The sequence below is a fragment of the Chrysoperla carnea genome, chromosome 3 (genome assembly GCF_905475395.1).
Source record: "Chrysoperla carnea chromosome 3, inChrCarn1.1, whole genome shotgun sequence".
In the NCBI taxonomy this organism is placed as follows: domain Eukaryota; kingdom Metazoa; phylum Arthropoda; class Insecta; order Neuroptera; family Chrysopidae; genus Chrysoperla; species Chrysoperla carnea.
In genome coordinates this window covers 30045951-30062533 of record NC_058339.1, presented here as the reverse complement: position 1 = coordinate 30062533, position 16583 = coordinate 30045951, and the positions used below count along the sequence as shown (strand labels likewise).

Genomic DNA, 16583 nt, shown 5'->3' with positions numbered 1-16583 from the left:
AGGCTTTTGCCTACTTAGAATAAATTGGTTGGATAAAAGTTTCTAATGATTAAGGATTTTTATTATTTAAAAAAAATAAATTCTTTAAAATTAATACACCCGGTCACGTGACAGCAAACACCTATCCGATGCACTTTTCAGGTACTACTTCACGCCATATGAAAGGATATGTATTTGCTTACAAATACTAAAACATGTAAACTTGCAAATACTTGTAAACTTGCATATACAAAAATGATTGTATATCACGGTTTGATGTCATTTAAGACGCCATGATACACTGTTTTAGAAGAAAATTTGAATTGCTTATTATCAAACACACCTCATATTTCTATGTTCCATTGCGATTGAAAGGAATCTCAGTTTATAGTTTTTCGTAATATTAACGATGCAATTCTCTAAATATAAGTAATTCTAGTAGAGCGCTGAATACCTAACTGGAACTTTAATAATATCCTTTTTGTCGGTGTTACAAAATAACTCATTTTAATGAATATTTATTTTAAATCGTGACGTGTAATCGAAGTTAAAATCGTAATTAATAAAAATAATTTATGAGAATATATGTTTCCTTTGTAATATTTAAGACTCTATAAAAATAATTATTCGTAACTGCATTTGTTCATTCATTAAGATAATCAAACATACGCGTGTATTAAAGTGTGAAATGACCGGTTATGTTATTGAAACAATAAAGGAAAATTATTAAAAATAAAAATTAATCTTATTTATTAAAAAGTTCATCAAAAAACTCAAAAACATGCATATTTCATACACCTTAAAAGGTTTCGTTTAGTTTTACTTTAGACCAAGCGTAGGCGAGTTATTTTAAGTCAAAGCCACCATTGTTATAAGTTTATTGCGTGCCATAAAGTTTATTGTGTGTCTCTTTATCTAAGTCCGCATTGCTCATAGAGGAGGAAGCGAGACAGGTATACGACTCTTCTACCTATCTCAGCTTCTCTAATAGTAATGAGATAGGTAGAAAAAAAATGTTGTCTCTCTGGTATACTCGTATTTTTAGTTGTCACTGGTTAGTTTATCATTGTCTTACTGGTATGTTAGTTACAAAAGTCTGAGGGACTTCTGTCAGACACGTTTGCTCATGCCTGATTTAAACGATTAACTATTTTAGTTGGTATATCTGTTCTTAATTACGGCAGATAATATTAATTAAGCTTTGGTTTTTAAATCTTAATAAGCTTTCAGGGATTATGTCTACAGTTTCTGCAATTCTCTAGTTTCTTGTAAAAATCAAATTTAGTGAAATAATTCCTTTTGTTTTAATATTTATTATACACAGGTAATCTTATCATTTTCAACATCAACGGTAATATTTTTTATATACATTTGTTTAAAGTTTATAGCCTTCAATTTTACCTACTTAAGTCAATATTTATTTCAATTTGAATAAACTTATTGGTATAAATGATAATTTACAATGATAAACCGTGCCGTATTAGCATCTATTTTAATTTTATTTTAAAATTTTCTAATTAATATTAATTAAAACTTACGTATTTTTAATTATTCCTTTATAGTTTATAATAATTTATATGAGTACATTTGTTTAACCTTTTCTCTATTTAAACAAATTTTTTTAATTTATATTTTATGGTTCTGTATCTAACGGATCTAAATATGTATGTTACAATAGTCATCTTAAATCAGTTTTGGGCTCTTAGTCCAGCTAAACTTAGACTTCACCACTTCAACTTGAAAATGTTTCAACTCTTAATTATATGCCAATAATTCATGTTGAAAAGACAATATACTGTTTCAAAAGTCATTATTCAGTTTCTTGAAAATAGGGTATTCTACTATTTTTGAAAAAGTACTTCAAAATGTTGATTTTGCTAATAAAAAGCCACAAAAAATTTATTTCGGAAAAATACACACGCTTTCTTGATAAAAATTTAAATTAAAATTTAAACCTTTTTTAAACTGTCAAAAACGCGGGCATCCAATTTGATGACGTAATATGGGTATCATTACACGAAATAACACAAATAACTTTGACAGATATATTCATAGACATCTGATTATAATAAATATAAATACTTATTATATATGGATATATTATACCCAGCTGTCTACACTGAAGTAACTGATGGTCTATGGTTCATACCGATATGACATCACAACAGGGCTTGCCCGCGTTTTAGGTCACGTGATATACAGTTTAAAAATTACGATTTTTAATTTTAAAATTATAAAAGAAAAATGTGCTTTTATGACTCGAAATCAGAATATTTAAGTATATTTTTACATAAATTTTAACTTTTTTCAAATTTCATGATTTATTTTTGACTAACGATAATACCCTATTGTAGGAGTCATATACTAAAATTTATAGAAGAGTTGAATTAAAAAAATTTTCTGCATACGGATGATTTAAATTCGTACTGAAATAAAAAATGATGACTCGCTTTTCCTTTTACAAGAGAAATCGTAATCCAAAATTTCTAATTTGAAATGAATGTCTTTTCCAAATTTTATTCAAGAGAAAAGAACAGGATTTTTGTATATTTAAGCTAATGCTTGATAATCACAAAATTAAAAAGAAAACCTTTCAAGATGAAACAATAAAAACTAATTTGAATGTTGTTCAACCAAAAAGCCGTAGTTGACTTTATTTATTTACTTTTTTTCAATTCAAAATCGAACAATACTAAAAATTTTGAAAAATATTAACCACAACAATTGCGTAGAAATAATTATTTTCTATTGTTATTATTTAATGATATATATATTTTTGTATAACATACACACTGTTGTAATTAATTTTTTTTACCGTTTAAAAAAGAAACAACCTCTCACAGTATGACTTTTTAGGTTACGAAATAAATTTAAGCATAAACAACTTAACTATATACTCCAAGCAAATAAGACATTTAGTTACTTAAATTCTGAAACGAAGTGATTATCAACGTAAAGTTGAAGGTTTCTTTAAATATGATTTTCGGGACCCGTACTCTCACAGCAATTAGACAAATTATAAATAAATGTATTGATTTCGGCTAATATTTTAGAGTTTTGAGATATCTTAAATATCGAATACAAAATTGAAATTATAGAAAGAAAAAGTTATAAATATGTAGTCCAAGCATTATTTTAATCACCAACCGTCAGCAAAACCTTTAACAAGGCCTATGAATCTTTCATTGAGAATTTTTTATCCAAAAAATTTATATATATAGGCAATTTTTGTACACAAATATGTCAAAAATTGTTTAAAAATGTTCATAGTTTCATAAATTTCTATAAAACTATATAAGCTGCAATAAGGCCTTAAAAAACCAACAAAACTAGTAACCTATTGCTAATTTTCTTGGAGTATTAACTATATTATTTATATACCTATACGCTACTCTACTGATAACAAGACTATCAACAATAATAAAATAACAATAATAAAAAACAACAAATTAAAATTGAAGGAGAAGGTTGTCTAGGTCGGTACACTCTCAAGGTATAATAATGACCTGTTTGCTTGCCATAAAAAATTGAAGAGTCTTGCATGTGCTTTGCTATCTATCAGGAGCAAACAAATATAGGAAATAGGTCTTTGTCCTGATATCGATTTCAATATATCTTTCGATAAAATTTGAAAATGTGTGAAAATAGACGACAAGGTCTGAAATAAGAAAGATAAGAGAAAATAAATTGGTAAAGTCGTGTATTGTTTTTTTTTCAGATCATCGTAAATTTGATAAACGCTATTTTATCGGTAAATAACCGCGAGTGTCACTATAATGACTAGGTCGTAAAACTTGTCATGTTACGTCAATATTTGAAAAAATTTTCTTCGAAATATTATATATAATAAGGATCAATCTCGACTAATTTACAAATGCCTTTTCCTTTTTCATTCTCTGTTTAATTAAATTGTGATATGTATAAAAATACTCGTTTTCTCAGAACTTTGCAGCCATGTGCTTTTGAACCTTCCAAATTATTTTTTAAACGAAAGTTGTTCGTAGGTCAATAGTATAGACGACCTTGATAACATTCTCATAAGTACTTATTGTATATATTATAGTCTGTCTGACTATATAATTGACTTGTAAACTTTAAATAAAATAAATTGAAAAAATTGTTTTATTGTGTTTGAAAAAAATCTTTGGTGAAACAAAATAAGCGATACTACCTGGCGAACGATAACGCCTCTGGTGATTCATTACCAGTTTCTTTTAAAAAAACAAAATTAACAGGATCATTTTATCATTATCTGTAACTTTTAATTAACAATTTTATGAAAACTTTAGTGTAAACGGCAAAAAATACTTTTCAAATTCATATAATATGAACAGTTTCACTTCCTTGGAAAAAAAAAATTCGGAGAGATATTTTCGAATAACTTGGAAAAACCTAAAAATTTGAGCCCCATTAAAGCTTCTCAACTTCTTTTTACATATCTGCATTAATGCTTAACTTAGTTGAATGATATTTAGGTTAGATTAGTTATCCCTATAATATGTTATTGATTACTACATTGTAATTTATGAAAAATTATGGTAGTGGGCGTATAACCTTAAATAATAAAGATGTATATAAAGTAATATTTTTTTCCTTCGATTATTTGCTACATAGTCATTAAAGATCATTATAAGCCAAGCAAAAACTATTAGTTTAGGTTGAGTCACTTCTAAGATTAGCCAAATTGATATAATAAAACAAAATTAAATTTTTATGTAAAATTTAAAAAAAAGAAAAAAGTGAAAGTGTAAAATAAAAACATTAAAAAGAACAAAAATATAATAAATTCTATCTTGTACCAAGATAATTGATTTTTCAGCATGTTACTTACATAAAAAGAAATTGTAATACATAGATAGGTACACTAAGATACATCGAAAAGTGGCTATCTTCTATCTTCTTTTTTTTTTAGCAAAGGGTGTCACAACTTAAAATTAAAATAAAACAAAGAAAAATATTGTTAATATCATTGAAACTGGCTTTATTGGAAAGGTAATTTTATGCTATTAAGTTGAATATGAGTTCATTTATGTGGTCGTCACCGCTAGCGCTTAGATGGCACAATTAAATTGTATATTTTCTGGTTGAATAATAAATTTCTCCCATTAATCGGTGCGTTTTCGTCAAGTTGACTTCTCTGTGTTATAACTTTTATACTCCAGTGCAGTTACGAACTAACCAAAAGTTGTGACACTAGATTTTTTTATTTATTCATTCGATAGAGGGTTAAATTAAAAATTTTAGCTTGATATCTTTTTCGTTTTTGAGTTATCTTGTAGACAGACGGGCGGGGACGGACAAACGAAAATGGGCTAATTAGGTGATTTTATGAACACTTATTCGCACCAGGTGTGAGTTTTATTGGAGACGTTTCCATGGTAACGATACACTACTTTAATTATAGAATTGTATGGATGCATATATAATTGTATGGATTGCATTTATGACTTACATTGAAAATTTAATATTATTGTCTCACAAATTTAATTAAATAATTATGATAATTTACATTTGAAAAATAATATTTGTACAATTTGATTTCTTATTTTCACAATTTTTAATGCATTAAGTTTAATTAATTAATGTTTTTCAATAATTTTAATTTGACATTTTCTATAACATTAACATGTAAAGAATTGCAAATTAGTCATAACAGCCTCCTTTATCGCCAAAATTTTTCACTGGAAGCACTAGCATCGTTTTTATTGTCCCTACCATGACTACGCACACAACGAATACCAAAATTTTGTTGGTGGCATCAATATTTTTAAGCGTTACAAACTTGGGACTCAAGTTAGTATACCTTGTATATTACATATATTATATACATGGTATAATTATGTGTCAATATAAGAATATGAGGTTTAGGTCATGCGAGAAATAAATGTATGTATATGAGATATGAGTATTAGCATATGATTGAGTAGCTGTGATATTTATAAAATACAGAGGCTCCTGGTTTTGTGAATACTGAATTACTGAATATCATTATTGAGTCGTCGTACACAATAAATATTTTTGTTTAGTAAGTGAAATGAGTGAAATTGAATTTATATTGATATGATAAAATAATTCATTGTTTATGACGTCAATGAATTTATTGTTGATAATAAATATATTATTGTTCGTAAAAAACTTGTAGGTAGTAGGTAATATCATGTCAGTCAACCAACCAGTCAGTTCGTATTTAGTGGTGACTATACGATTAGCTAACTAAAACTAGCGTAATATTTTTTCCTTGAAGTACATTTTTATTCTACCTTATAAATAGTCTAAAAAGTTTAAATCAATATATACCGGGAGATAATGACAGAAAACGTACTCCCATTTACTACTGCAAGCCTTTTTTTAATCTAATTTTTCCATTTAATTGCCTTTCAAATGAAACAAAAAAGACCCAAATGGGTTCATCCGTTTAGGCTACGATGCCACAGGCAGACAGACAGGCGCACACACAAACATAGTGATCAAACTTTTGACCCCTTTTTTAGTTCGGAAATTAAAAAATGAATTTTAATAGGGGAAAAATAAAGCTATGTACGACTTCGTCTTGGATTTTGCCTTTGGCCAGGCATCGTACTTTGGTCACTGAGATCGATTTGTATATTAATTTGCATTCTGCAGGGGAAAGCGGGGAGGTCATATGTGCAATTATCTGGCCACCAAATAAAATCATATCTTGGTAAATTTCCCTTTATTGAAAATAACTGCTATCGGTATAAAAATTCGCATTCCAAAATAAAATAAATTGGCAGTACATAGTCGATGTGGTACTGAAGTCGTGTGAGTGCGACCCCTGTAGTCCACACGGCAAACTTCCCAGAGGGGGAAAAAACATTTAAAAAAAAGGTCTTGTTAGCCTTCATAGATTATCCTTCGAACATGTACTGCAGCTTATGCTGCAACGATCATTATCTTCATAGATAAATCATGTGTTTTATCCACTTTTCCAAAGCTGTTTATTCAGTTTTTTCCAGTTTTTTATTACCATTTAAAAACGGCACAATTAATTCTGCTGAAAACCTTCAGTTCATAAATACACGATTACGCGTCGAATAAGCCCAGTCACGTGTTAATGTCGTATCTGGTTCACGAGATAATCGAGGTGAAAGAATTCGAACGAACATACGCTCATACGAACAAACGCACATACGTACACACACGCACAGACATCTCATTGAAAAGATTTGATTCGGATATCGCGGCCTTGAAACCGCGGAAATATATGTAATTCTGGAGATTTTCAAAATAGGACCCATTACATTAACTTTCTCTGGGAAGTTAATAAATTATGGTTTCTTTTTATGTATAATATTGAGAACTCAAGACCAAAAATTTATACAAATTATGTAAATATCCTTAACAGATAAAAAATGGTTTTTATCCAGGATAATGATTAAATAATTTCATTGTTTCATGTTTTATACACGTGGTCTATTTGTATCACCCATACGCCATACGAAAGGCAAAATTATTTGAACTATGTATTTATTATGTGCATAGTTACTTATACACATGGGGACCTAAATACACAATGACAAACTGAAAATTTAATCAATTAAATTTCATTTAATTTGTAAACATTCCTTTTGTGATTTGATGATTGAAACAACTAAACTATTTCACTAAAACGTTTTATATTTTAAAGCCAATTGAAATTCAATGAATAATTATGAGCTTCTGTGTTCTGTCCTCATTTTTATCCCATATGAACTGCTAAATGAAAATTGTTTACACGTAGCTCAGTTGGTTAAGGCGTAGCTAATACCGTCCCCGGTATGCCCAGATTAGTGGGCTCGATTCCCGCCGTCGCAACAATAATTAATTTAATTCATAGTTGTGATGGGCTGGTGTAGTGCTTGGTATATGCATGAAAGATGTGCTCTCAACCTCTGAAATTGAGGAACTAATAAATGAAATTATCATCGGAAAGGGTGGTAAAACACATATATGGTATCACAATGGGCTCTATAGCCTAAGTGTGTCCTTCGAGGACAGCCAATATAACCTAACCTAACCTAGGGAATTTGAACTTTTTATAAGCATTTTTTGAGTAATCTATGCATATAAAACACTTTATCCTGAATGACTGACTAAAGGATCAACGCACAGCTGAAACCGCTGGTCGTAAAGACCTGAAGCTTGGAGGATGTGTGTTTTGTATGGCGTAGGCATCCGATAAGAAAAGATTTTCCAAAATTATACCTCTAAAGGGGTGTAAAACTGGAGCAAAGTATAGCCCAGCGAAGCGGATATTTAATTTCTAGTTAGTAGATAATTTTATTTTATACATATCGTGGTCTAATGTTTTGGTTTGTTTCGTTATCTACTGACATTGAACCTTTGGTTTACTTTAAAAAAAGAACACGAAATTTTGGTTCAATTTGCGATTAAACGACAAGTTTCTGATTGTCAATGCTTCGGTATATCATTATTTCTACACGATTTTGGGAAACATCTCAGAAACTACACGTCCCATCGTCAATTGGATCAAACTTTATTTTTTGGATTAAAATGATTGTAGAAAATGACTTAAGAACTGTTTTAAAAAATAAGAAAATTCTATCTAAAATCAATTTAGACTGTCCTTTTAAGCAAAATAATTTTAAAAATAGTTCTATTATTGATTGGGGGTTCATTTCAAAATAATTCTGAAAATTTCTCGAAAAATGCTCATTTAATAGACAAATGAGCTGTATTTTTATATTTTTCAATTTTCGGGTTTCGATTACCATAAATAGTACGTATAAATGAAAATCTGGTTGATTTTTTTTGATTGAAGTTTCTTGGGCATTCAGTGAAGAAATAAATTTGCTGAGGGATATCATCTTTGTTGTGCGTTTTCTCAGAAATTACACGTCCAACCGTCATGTTAATACTCATGCAAAAATTTAATAAATTTATTGAGGTTTTACTGTAACTTGAATATAATAAAAACCAATCACAAAACAATATTATTCATATATTTTTGTAAATGACAGCGTCAATAAATACAAATATACATAATAAACATATTTATAACGATTTATCCTCGTGGATTTTATTTCTTGTTCAGATTCAGTATTTGTCACGAGATAGATAAATTTATCATGCTTTCCTTTCACGTAAAATAACAAAAAAAAATTAGGATAAAATAGAACATTAGTCATCAAGATATATGTCCATTTATGGTGGTTGGACCGTTAGATGAGTTTAAAGATTATTGGTTCATTTTTTTTTCTCAATTTTGAGAAGTTTATCAAAATATTGTAGGCATAAAGTTTAAAAAAATTATTAATTAAGGGAATAAGTCTACAGCCAATCGTGACAGTCATTTCAGGAAGAAGCTGGATATTTGGTTTTTAATAAAACGCGTAAATCTCAAAATTTTGCCCTCATTCTAATCGAATCTGCTATACTTTTCATTCCCCTCCGAAAAAGAACAGGGAAAATGAGACGATAAAAATTTTAAAACGAATATAAAGTTTTCCTTTTAAAAACAATCGTATGAAAGCACATTAAAGATAGATATTAATATATCTTCAAAGGATATTGTTGAAAAGAAATAAAATTACCCAGTAAAAATCCCTGAACTTATTGATTTCAAAAATTAGCGTGCTATAAAAATAACATTAGATAAGGTAAATTCATTCATCTAGAACAAAAATTATTATTAATAAGAACGGATAGTCCATGATTTTTCATTTCTACAAAAAGGAAATTAATTATTTATTGAATATTTTAAAATATTAATTAGAAAATGCTTTCCTTCATTCCTTTAAATAAAACTTACCTTCAATATTCATTCGTTCACCTTACATTTAGGCAATATCATTTACACATTTAGAATGTTAACCTTTTAAGGTTTATAGGTATGTTTAATTATATTTGAAAGTGATAGTTCTAATATATGTCTGTTATTGACTGATTTTATGTTTGAGACGTATTCAACCCTTTTCAGATTTTGTTAGCAAAGTATCCAGTACCCTTTTGTTAATCAGATGACTCATGAAAATCGATAAGTTCGCACCCAAAGCATTACCTTCTTTCTAAACTGAACTGTTTATACATATGTACATCTTAGGTACGTATTTGGTAAGGAATAAGTCGTCTGACCATGTAATAAGTTTGCATCTAGAGAGGAACATTCTAACAAGGATTATAATCAAAATTGTGTCAAGTGTACTTTGCTCTTATATACTAGTCGAAATAAAAAAACAAACTATGTATTTAAATTAAAGTTAAAACCTTAATAAATTATTTAAAAAAAAAAAAAACCATTATGCCAGACTAATTGAAGAAGCATAAACACGGTAGTGGGGACACAAATTTAAAAAAATATTTTTTTTTATGTTGATAACTTGATAATATAAGACGAAAAGTAAAAACACAATTTTTCGATATCTAGAGTAATTTTCAAAATATCGAAATTTAAAAATTTTGTTAAATTATTTAGCTTTCGATATTTTGAAAACCAAGGTAGATATCGAAAAATTGTATTCTTATTTTTCGTCTACATTCATGAAGTTATTCGCACCGTGCGTGAGCTTTATTGTAGGCGTTTCCATGGTAACGATACACTATTTTTATTACAGAATTTTATGGATTGAATTAATGACTTACATTGAAAATTTAATATTATTGTCTCACAAATTTAAATAAATAATTATGATAATTTACATTTGAAAAATAATATTTGTGCAATTTGATTTCTTATTTTCACAATTTTTAATGCATTAAGTTTAATTAATTAGTATTTTTCAATAATTTTAATTTCATTTTTTCTATAACATTAACATGTAAAGAATTGCAAATTAGTCATAACAGCCTCCTTTATCGCCAAAATTTTTCACTGGAAGCGCTAGCATCGATTTTATTGTCCCTACCATGACTACGCATACAACGAATAACAAAATTCATCATCAAAGTTGAAAATAAGGTACAAATAATTTCAACCTTAAGCCTAAAATTGCCTTGGCGCTCGTACTACCTTAATATAAATTTCAAACTTTCCCCATTTTAAGAAATCGATTAAAAAACGCTTTTGTCGGTATGTGAAGTGTAAACAAAATTCAAAAGTCTCCAAAAAAATAAAGAATAAACTATGATGAATCCACTTCAAAAAATATTTATTTTTTTTTATGATAAACAACACAAAAATTTTAATTTACGATCCAATTAAAGTATGAATTACGATGTTTTAGTTTAGAAAATACGACGATGATCATCAAACAAAGAACATTATATTTTGAGTAATATTATTATTGAAGTCGAAAGAAGGAAAAAAAAAGTACTCTCTCAGTTTTATAAACAATGTTCTTTGTTTATAAAATTTTGTACTAAATATATAAAAGATTTTTAGAAGTCAATGGCACTAGAACGTCGTATTACGTTTTGGGTGAAAATAACTATCATCCGTTTAACTAAAACAAATTGTGTAGACGGACAGATGAAACAGATGGACAAGGAATATTCACATTTCGAAATAATAAAAACAAAAAATGTGTTAAAATATCCGAAAGAATAGTCTAGACTATCATAATGCAACAGTTTTTTAGTGTTTTATGTGTCAAAATTTAACTTGAATTATCAAAACTAATACTGGTCGATTTTAATTATGTAAGAAAATCTTTCGTAGAACAAGTGAAACTTACAAAATTTAAAAAACCTCCGACAAATTTTTCGGTTACGAAATCCTAAAACCTCGCTTGAAACATATCTAAGAACACTCTCCATTAAATTACCTTTCTCCTTAAAGCCTTTTTCAAAGTGTATTTTCAAGATAATTACATAAAATTCAAAATCGGTTCAGCCGTTTAGGCGCTGCAGTGCCACAAACAGACACACAGACATAGCAAACAAACTTATAACACTCCTTTTTTTTTAATTCGGGGGTTAAAAATAGTTAGAATCAAAAAAATATTCAGCGCATTCACGTTTGAATGACTGTTTTTTGAGATACCTTCAAAATTGCTCAGAAATAAAAGTTTTTCGTACAAAATTTTTAATAAATTAATTCCTTTAATTAATCGGATTAATTAAATCGATATTTTCTAAGATATCGTCTAAAATCGTATACAAGGCCTAGAGTTCTCTTTCTAAAAAAATTCCTGAGTCCTCCCATTTATACACACCTTTTCACATATCTACTAGATCCTCTCCCATGCATACACGTGTAGGGAGCAGAACCCTCGGCACCCTCGGCTTCGTCTCGCGCGACAATGAATATCGGATTTAACAGATTCTTTACTTGTTCCCGTGTTGTGTATACTATTTTTCTGCTCGGCAGACGTGGAAAGCGGCAACTTTCTTGAGCACTCCGTGCAGAAGTGGAAACTTTCGCCCCGCTGTGCAAAACGAAGTTGTTGCTTTCGCCGGGGAGAAAAATAGTATACAGAACACGGAAGCAAGTAAAGAATGTCTCAGATCTCATGTTTATCACTCTCGGCTTTGTCTCGTACATGAACATGAGATCTGAGACATTCTTTACTTTTGCACCCTAGATGTGTAATATACTATTTTTCATTCGATTTCAAGAAGTTTTACAAAATAGGGTATTATCGTAAGTCAAAAATAAATCATGAAATTTGAAAAAAGTTAAAATTTATGTAAAAATATACTTAAATATTTTGATTTCGAGTCATAAAAGCACATTTTTCTTTTAAAATATTAAAATTAAAAATCGTAATTATTAAACTGTATATAACGTGACCTAAAACGCTGGTAAGCCCTGCTGTGATGTCATAGCGGTATGAGTCATAGACCATCAGTTAGTTCAGTGCAGACAGCTGGGTATAATATATCCATGGATAATAAGTATTTATATTTATTATAATCAGATGTCTCTGAATATATCTGTCAAAGTTGTTTGTGTTATTTCGTATAGTGATACCCATATTACGTCATCAAATTGGATGCCCGCGTTTTAGACAGTTTAAAAAAGGTTTAAAATTTAATTTATGTTTTTGGCAAGAAAGCGTGTGTATTTTTCCGAAATAAATTTTTGGTGGCTTTTTATTAGCAAAATCAACATTTTGAAGTACTTTTTCAAAAATAGTGGAATACCTCCTATTTTGTAGATACGAACTTATCAAAATTTTAAAAATGATTATAAAGAAACTTTCTCGAGTGAAAAACTACTTGATTACTTTTATTACGAAATGTTCTTTCTTTTGACTCATAGACTAGATGTATTCGTTAAAAGTCTAACAAATGCACAAACATGTATATGTATACATAAAATCGTCATATTTGATGAAACAAACAGACATCAAATGTAACTGACAAAATAGACAACTTTTCATGAATACAATAGACAAAGATAACAACAATAATATTAGTACAATCACACATATACAATTTCCATACTATTTTTAGAAAATGCAATTCTTGAAATAATTTCTAGTTTTTTTTATTTTTTATTTGCTGTTTCGCTGTTCTTGTGTTGTTAACAAGAAATTTATATTTTCTTGTATCCGTTGGTAATATTATTTTCAAAAATATTTCTAATATTATTTTTACTTATGGTATAAAAAGACAAATTTTCTTCTTAGATTACCTTCACAGAATTGAAATACTATAAATTTTTTTTTTTAAATACTTTAAACATTTTAGCGTTATTTGATCTCTCTTTCTTCGTAAGTTTGATAATTTTTCTTTTTCTTCATTGTTTTTCCCAAAATACATCGTTTTGGTAGAAATTATTTAAACAATTGATACACTGAAGTTCGATTAGTACTAAACACTTAAGTTCACAAAGTGTATTTTAAAGAAAAATCAAGATACAAATATTTTTTGAGCCAAGTATTAATTTGTTTACTTTATGGGGCTAATATTATAAGTAAGTTTAAAGTTTCGTAGGCCTGTCTACAAAATAAAAGCGAAAACAGAGGAAATGAAAACCTAAAAGTAGTCAACAGTTTCTACGTGCAAATTTTAATTTATTTAAACGTTAGCGTTTAAATAGATTTGGTGAATATTTCATATATTCTACTAGATTGATACCCGCCCGCTTCACTGGGCTTAAAAGTAGGAAACCACTTTATAGCCTTCACCCTCTCTTGACATACATAGTTTTCAATTTTGTTAAATAAAAAATAGTCATAATTCATTGAGTATATCAGAAAAGTTGGCCATGATTTGTTTGACATTTACTATTTTAAATTTTTACAGAATTATTTAATTTATGGGTTCAAAATGGTGATCATAGATCTGCTCCATCTATATTCATCATTTTGAACCATAAATTAAAGATTTCTGTAAAAATTTAAAAAATGGTAAATGTCAAATTTAATTTAATTTTTTTATTTGTTTTTTAATATATCTTTATACATTATAGTTCATGTTTTATTCTGATATATCAGCTATATTGCTGTACAGTTTCATTAAAATTCGTTCGCTAGTTTTAGCGTGAAAGTGTAACAAACAAACAAGCATGCTTACTTTCACATTTATAATATATAAGGATTCATTATTGACAGGAACTTGATTCCTTCCTCACAATACAAAACTGACTTTTTGCCTTGTATTTATATATTTTATTTTTATAAAACAGATATAAAGTTTTACTTTATAGAAAACTTAACAAGTAAAACTTTTTTTAATAAAATTGTTTTAAAATCAAAAACTTCATCCATGTATATTTATTTACAACAAACAGAAAATAAACACAAGTTGTTATGAATTTCTTTTATTTTACAAATAAATTATTGCATAATTCAAAAAATATATATTAATAATTTTCTTTTGTTTGCTTATTTACAGGGCGGTGACCGATCCACGTGATGGACGTCGTGTTGCATTAAAAAAATTACCAAATGTATTTCAATCACTTGTCTCATCGAAACGAGTGTTTCGTGAATTAAAAATGTTATGCTTTTTCAAACATGAAAATGTAAGTAAAAATTTTTCGTTTCTAAAACTTCTTGAACATTCTGTCTTTCTTGGACACAGTTTTTTTTTTTTAATGATTTAAATTTAATTTTCACTTTGGGCATTTGGTTTAATCTTTTATCCAATTTTGAAAATTCATAAACTTTTACAACAGTTTCATAACTGTCTAGAACATTTCGCTTTTTCCATCATAATCGTTAGTTAAATGAAAAAAAAAAAACGAAAAATGTGATTTTTATAAACTATCTGAGATACAGAAGTTATCGACCTAAAACTTTAAAGGCCGAGAAAATGGATCAAATGATTTTATTTATGGGTTAAGCAATATTATACAGGATGTACTAGGAGTAACGGACTCCAGTGTTGCATCAGGTAGAAAATAAAATAATTAAAATAGGTAGCAAATCAGAAGCGCGCTACAGCTGGGGGGGGGGGGGGGTTAAGAAACTGCGAGAGTAAGACACGAGAGTTTGTATGTCGGAAACGGGGTGAATGTAAGTGCATCGGATCAAAAAATGGAAGAGGATTTTTCACCTTAGAATTTTATTTTCTACCTGTTGCAACAAGGGCGTATTTTACACCTGGAACTCCCTGTATATATTTTTTAGTACACCCTATTTGTTGTAACTGTAACTTTAATGGTCTATTGCGAACGTTTTTATTGTAAATAAATTCATTTGACCTAGTATCTTCCTTATTTTTCACGTTGAGAAATTGTGATTTCTCTGATCTTATTTTTTAAGAAGGAAGAAGCATACTGAGCTTTAACTTGTCGAAAAATGCACACAAAAGAATTGTGACAGCAAGTCACACGCGCAATGGTAAAGCGCGGTAGCAAGGAAAGCTAAAAATTCGAAATTCACTTCCGAGAAAAGAGTGGAGTCTAGAAATTTTGACCCTATAGTTTTAAGGTGATGAGGAAAAAGTGACCCATCGTGCCGAAGAGGAATGGGAATTTTAAATAAATTTATGGATATGTATATGTTCCCAAATCACATTGTATAGTTAAACAGATATTCATTGAGTAAAAACAATTGCCTATATAAATAAATATTCTGAGTAGGTAAATTCAATTGAACTATCGTCCAGTCAATAGTTTATAAAAAAATATTATTCTTATTAATTAAAACACAATAGATTATTTTTTTCCTAAATAATAAATTAAAAAAGCCGTCTCTATTACTCCTAGTTTTCTTTTTTTATAAATAATATTTATTCTTTTCACAACTATGTGTGTATAAAAGAAATCAATTATCACAATTAATTACATCTTTTGTTATAATATTCAATTTTTTTATTTTATTTTATAATTATAAAACTATTATAAATTGATTATAATACGTAACTAGGGCATGATGCATCCCATGATGTGGGTTGCCTGTTTAGTAATAAAAAATATCTTGTGATATAGCCATACACAACCTCTATGTAATTTATATCTGTATTCGGACATACTTTGGGAGTGCAACTATATCTAAAACCCGAAATACAAGAGGTTAGTTTTTAAGGTAGTAAGATGGTGAAATTGTCTCTATTGAAAAAAAATTGAAATTTACTAGCAAACTAGTAAAGAAGGTAGTAAAGAAATGTTTGGACAGTAAAATATTTTTAGATAGTTTTCATTAAAATTGTTTTTTGTCATTCTGCCATCGCTGGTGTCACATTTATGTGCCTAAAATTGGCACCACAAGTGTACAAATTCGTAATAAGGGGCGAGTGAAAGTGCATCGGAT

The 16583-nt window shown here is 28.5% G+C and overlaps 1 protein-coding gene across 4 annotated transcripts in view; it reads left to right on the top strand.

Annotated features, from left to right (window-relative positions):
- Nucleotides 1-16583, top strand: part of LOC123294772 (serine/threonine-protein kinase NLK) — a 160659-nt gene that overhangs the window by 129586 nt on the left and 14490 nt on the right. For all 4 annotated transcript variants that reach the window (XM_044875912.1, XR_006535114.1, XR_006535116.1 and 1 more), the window contains exon 2: nt 14722-14851. In XM_044875912.1, the coding sequence (XP_044731847.1) occupies nt 14722-14851 (130 nt within the window). The remainder of the gene's footprint in view (nt 1-14721; nt 14852-16583) is intronic.